At 39.6% G+C, this 6,222-nt stretch overlaps 1 protein-coding gene across 1 annotated transcript in view; it reads right to left on the reverse strand.

Annotated features, from left to right (window-relative positions):
- LOC139718033 (uncharacterized) overlaps positions 1-802 on the reverse strand; it is a 46,314-nt gene extending 45,512 nt beyond the window's left edge. The window contains exon 1 of the mRNA XM_071629523.1: positions 727-802. Coding sequence (XP_071485624.1) covers positions 727-802 — 76 coding nt within the window. The remainder of the gene's footprint in view (positions 1-726) is intronic.
- Between the last annotated feature and the right edge of the window lie 5,420 nt (positions 803-6,222).

The raw sequence follows: 6,222 nt of genomic DNA on the forward strand, positions 1-6,222 counted from the left end.
GGAACTTTTCAATTCTTTCTTGATATATCGTTGTTTCTCCTGACTCTAACATTAGCCCTCTTCCAGCTGAGAAATGCGGAGGTACTTATACAGCAGCAGGGTTAGAATTGAAGGTGAATATGTTTAGGGATCAGAGTCAAAGATTAAACACACGATTTGGCGGTGGGGCAATTCAGAATAAGAACAATATTTTCGATCAGATAACAAAGAACGTATAGCTCACTGAATCATATTCACATTTACATTTTGATATTGTCATCAAATTTCAGGGGATGAATAAAAAAAAATTATCCAGATTGTGATTTCTTTCCTTCTAATGCCTGTCACTGACTGGGTTTGATGACCTGGAAGTGATGTTTTCTTCATATCTTTTGACACATGGTGTGTCTCAGTACAAATCAGGTGCAAAATCTATGATGGTAATGTGCAGCGAGGCTTGTACGCTAAGCATGCAAGCATAGAAATATAGCTTATTGGATATGGCAATTTTAACAATCATTGGCTCTTAACAGACAATATAAAGAATATATCAACTCTGTATGGAGAGAATTCTGGTTTCAGTGATCTCTGATTGGGCTTAAGTTAGAATGCATCAAACTAAAAGATTGATGAAAACAAGAAATTATCAAGGAAATGGTTGAAGGTTGATGTATGAGTTTTCTTTAATTTTCTCCCTCTACAAATGAATTTTGGAGCTTGGGTATTTGTTCCAGTTCATCGTGTCACCGCCGGCAACCAGGGATGATAGCCTGATGGTAGAGTTGCTGCCTGGAAAGCAGTAGATGACAGGTTTGAGTCCCATGGTTCCTCTTTCTGACATGTTTGTCAAAATTATGGATCAGCAGTTGTGATCTTGCAAATTCTATTTGTAGAGGGAGACAAATTGAAGAAAGCTCACAAGAAATCTAAAAGATTGCTCTTGGAAATAATGAGAAACTGACATGGCAGGCCTACAGCACAATGGTGCTTTAAATTTATGAAAATTACATGAATGTTACAGGGCATGACTGATAGAAATGTGTCTAGGATTTTAACACAAATGGGGAAACACTGTATGAATTTGAAAGGGCAGAGTGAGAACTTAACATGACAATATACACTAATGATAGCACGCATGTTGATGAATGCGTTTTTCCTATGCTATATCAATGATGACTGAGGCCGTATACATAGAACCTTAAAATATTTAACCTCCTAGTGCTATTTCCTCTCTAATGTTCATGATTGCTGCATCCTTACTGTTCTCTCTCATACTCTAGCTAATCAAAGGGGTCTTTCTGCCTCATCCTAACAAATCTTGCCTGATATGAAGTGTCTCAGAAAACCTGGGCAGCCTTGGGATCGTGCTCAGAAGACTAGCATGCTAATGTTGGCATTCTCCTGAAAGGCCAAAAAAAGACAACAGAAAAAGATCTCTCTTTCATCGCGGTCAGGTTTCAGCTCATGGACCCATAAAGGATCAGATACTTGTCCTCAATTTCCCTCCTGTGCATTGCTCAAGGTTTGGGGTTAGATTTTACTGTCAAAAACATGTCTTGCCCTTGTATTCTAGCTATTCATCTTGGCAAATCCTCTATTAAAGGCAGTGATTGGTTGGGTCGAGTTTTTTTTTTTTTTTTTGGGGGGGGGGTTGAATTATTTCTTTCTCAAGTCCCTTCTGACAGTAATATGACGGTATCTCTGCTCGGAAGAGACTCTCAAAAAAAATCATTGTCGCTATCGAATGAAAATCTTCCCATATACTCTTAAAACTCTATAATCTAATTTGTGTTTGAGTTGATTTACTCAAACTATGTACACCTATATGTGCATGCAATCTTGCAATTCAAGACAGCAATTTATAAAAGCTATAGTATGATATTTTTTTATATTACATTAAAAGAAATGAAAACCAATACATAAATGAAGACTGATTAAAAGCAGCAATGTCAGTAGGAAACATCAGTGAAAGTTCAAAGTGTGTGTGTGTGTGTGTGTGTGTGTGTGTGTGTGTGTGTGTGTGTGTGTGTGTGTGTGTGTGTGTGTGTGTGTGTGTGTGTATGTGTGTGTGTGTGTGATGCATGCTTTAGGGAGATTGGAATCATCACTTCCGATATAGAACTATTCGGTTTTAGAACATTGTTAGCTTATGTCAGCCATAAGGGGGGGGGGGGGGGCTTGCAATATAGAGAGAAAAGATAGGTTATGCAATGAGTCAGGTGCATTGCTATGTCAGTACATAAATCAGCTATTGTTAGACATACTGAAGATAGACATCCACATCAAAAAAAAAAAACGCAACTCACCCAAACCAAACAGGTCTGCATCAAGCAAGCATCCTGTTGTCACATAAATGGAAATAATTGATGGGTCTACCAATTATGAATCATGAGGGGAATTATTGTCTTTACAACTAAAGCTGCTAAGAGGGTAGATACTGCGTTTGCTCAAATGATGTTACAGATTAGCAAGCTTATTGCTTAATCTACTGTAAACATGAATATTTTAGCGGTTTGGAATTTTCATGTGACATGACACTAGTTTGAAAATAAAAGCACACAATTTCTCTTGTTTAAAATATGTGATAATACTTTATCTGTTGTTTGATGCAGCAGAATTAAAACATGCAAATTTCATTTTACCCAACTGAGTGCAAAATGTTACCTACACAATAAACAATTCCACTTTAAAGTATTTATAGCAGATTTAAAGCGCCACTAGATGGAAATGAATTATACTAAAGCAGTATCAAGAAGCATTGAATGACACTGATTAACTCTACATCAGTAAAAGATAAAAACAATTAATGTGATACCGCCAGATGACTGCGCATACAATGAAGACAAGCTGCCTCACCATAAAAGTAATACATCGAATGATTTTTAATATTATGTGCTTCCTCTTCATTGACTGTGAATTGGTGAATTTCTTGCATGCAAACACTAGCCTGCTGAATTTTTGCTCAATGTGGTAAAAGTCAGGGTTCTAATCAGCCTGGTGTTGCGTTATGTAACTTCACGCGATACGCAAACTCCACCACGTATTGCATTCCACAACAATACATGATTTGTCCAGCACCTGATTACATTAAGGTTCACAACTGTTCCATGGCTGGCCACTACATCTTGTTATAGAGGTCCTCATTCAAAGGCATGCATGCATGTGCACCCTTACAAACATGTACAGGTTATTTAATGATATGACACATTTCATGTTCCATGAATGGAACAATGACGATCATGCTTCTTTATTGCTTGCATTGCACCAAGGGCGAAACGGTGGTCCTTTTTTCATGGATTTCTCAAGGTAAAATCTATAAGACCATTTAATCATCACATCAGCATGGTGAAGCAAAGTTCTTCAGCAAGATCCCAGCATTTATCAATTGAGAATTTGTTTTCAGAAAAAGGCGAGATGACGTCAGTAGGAACTGACAACATGGTAACAGATGATTAAAATACTGCAGGAAAGAAGAGAGCTTGAACCATTAATCACAAAGTCGGGTTCTTCTTCACCCTTGAATTAGTAATGAGATGACACCCAGAATGACTTTAAGAGCAAGGTGAAGGGTTTGATATCCACAGGCCGTCCGGGCTTCGCAAAATACAGCATCTTCCTCTAGACATCAGTATTTTTCTGGCAACCTACTGGAGGCTGCATACTGTCAAGTGTAGAAAGAATAAATCTTGACAAGGTTTGTCTTTACAGTATGAGTGAGTCATTGCTTCTCACGGGAGATGCCTAAACTTCACAGCATGCCAAAGCCAGAGCCCTTCTTGATCTTAGCTTCATTAACTTTTAATCTCCACTAAGTCACATCCAGTTATATATATTTGGAATGGAATGCAGCAATTGGTCAAACCATGTATAGACTACAGAAACGGGTGATTACTGGATTTGAAATGGAAATAAGGACCCGTTAACAGAGCGAGGCTCGGCTGTGGCCGAGCCGTGGCCCGGCCCAGCCCCGCTTCAGTGTAAACGCACAAAAGGCCAAATGCGAGGCCAAAGTTGGCCTCGCATTTGGCCTCGCATTTGGCCTCGCTCTGAAGGTGGTCTCGGCCGTGGCCGAGCCGCGGCCGAGCCCGGCCTTTTCTCAGTGTAAACGCAAACTGGGCCAAATACGCGGCCAATTTCAGTCTGGCTTCCAAACCCTCTGCCTGTACTATTTCGCTAATCAGGATATTAACCCCCTCAACGTCGAAAACTAGCATAGTTTAAGGTGGTTTTGTCCTGCAAAGGATTTTCTTCTTCGACAAAGGCCTTTGCCCGAACGGCGACTTCGTCGCCACGGTATTCAGTTGGCAAAGGGTCTGAAAACCAGACAATACCAAATTGCGTTTGTTTACAAGCAGAGCGCCACTACGACAAAATATTGAAAGGTTTGAATTCTCCATATCGCATATAGCAAAATATCGTCCCAGAATGTATTGCGCAATCAACATCCTGGCTTTTATGCAGCCAGCTTAACTTCCGGTATCACCAAAGCGTTACGTATGCAATGCATGCACTGCACGCCAACGCACAGTTTTACTTGCATCGGTAGCGTCTGCTCAACATCAGTCATGCAAATTTTTCCTTTTCAGCGAGTGTCTTTCTAAAAGCTATTAATCATGGATGATCGCGAAAGATTCAAGAACATGACAGTTCCTCAACTGAAGAAATATCTTGTCGAAAGGGGTGTGCCTTGCACTGGAAAACGACGATTTGAGGTAGAAAATCTTGCCGAAAAAGCCGCAAAAATTTATCCGGTTTTGGAGGAGTGCGACCACGCAGCCTCCGAGAGGAAGCGGTGCAGAGTGACTACAGCGGACGGCTCAGTTCGCGATCTCAACGGGAAAGCAGTGACATGGACTAGGGACTTGAAGCAGTTACCACCCGTTCGTATTAGCGATGTTTACGCTTATCTACTCACTTATCTTACACAAAAATCTTACTGTTGATTCTCCAATTCGGTGAATTTGCAGCGAAATAAGACTCAATCGGGTCAGACAAAATGCGAGTAAGTATACGTACGTGTTAATGCAATGAAAGCGATGAATAAGTGTGTGGGACGCTAGCCGCGCTGCTGCACGCAGCGTGCATGCATGCATAATAGCGTGCGGAGCGATAGCTGCAACCGGAAGTGGGGTTGACTGCAAATCGCTCCAAAATACGCCGATTAAATTAGTGTGCCACCAACATTGGTTCTTTTATAGCTATATGCGATATGGAGAATTAAAAGCGCGGCCGAGCCCAGCAGTGTAAACGGACAAAATTGCGGGGCTCGGCCGCACAATTGAGGCCGGGCTCGGCTGTGGCCGAGCCACGGCCGAGCCCGGCCCCGCACTGTAAACGGGGTCATAGACTGGAGGAAAACCCAGCTTGGTATAATTAGTAACAGGTGGTGGTAAGGTGTGAAGGAGTACACATTCTTCACAGCCAAAAATCATATGAATATTTTAAAACATGCAATATATGAAAATCATCAGAGTTTAATATCATCAACAGCTTTGATTTCATGCTGCTTAATTTCATTTTGTGTGATGATTACTAATTAGTATAATAATGTCATATGTCAGTTGCTGATTGAAAAAAAAAGCAGAGATGATTTCCCTCACAACATCTTTTTTTTTTAATTTGCCCAGGATAAAATTGTTGGACGAAACAGTTGTGAGCAGAATGTATACAATAGGCCTATACATAGAGCTCCTTGAGCACATCTGTGCCTTGAGCATATTAGTCATGTGGAATTGGCACATTTTAAGTACCCTGTAATAATATAATTATTATTATTATTATTATTATTATTATTATTATTATTATTATTATTATTATTATTATTATTATTATTATCATAATAATTATCATCATAAAAAATGACAATGAAAAATTTATTTCAGCATGGAGAAAACAAAGACATAATCAATGGCATTTACAGAATTTATCAAGTTAACAAATCGTTTGCGTATATTGACCATACACATACTTTCAAAGTTGATTGCTTTTGAATCATTGGGTCCACTGTATCAATGACAGTAAAGCATCAGCCGCATGTACAAAAGGTATAGACTAGCTATGTCATCATGTATGTAGGGGCCAGCAGCATATTGCTCTTTGTCACATCAATTACATTAAGTGGTGTGTCATTACAGAGGGTCAACCTCACCAAGGGCTGCACAAATGTCATCCCTTTGAGGAGTCAGTAAGAAGTTTTTAGATGAAAATAGTTATATAATACTGTAAAAAGCTGCTATTTTTGTG

The sequence above is a fragment of the Diadema antillarum genome, unplaced genomic scaffold, assembly GCF_040938485.1.
Source record: "Diadema antillarum isolate AM-2024a unplaced genomic scaffold, OU_Dant_1.0 scf00000087, whole genome shotgun sequence".
NCBI lineage: Eukaryota > Metazoa > Echinodermata > Echinoidea > Diadematoida > Diadematidae > Diadema > Diadema antillarum.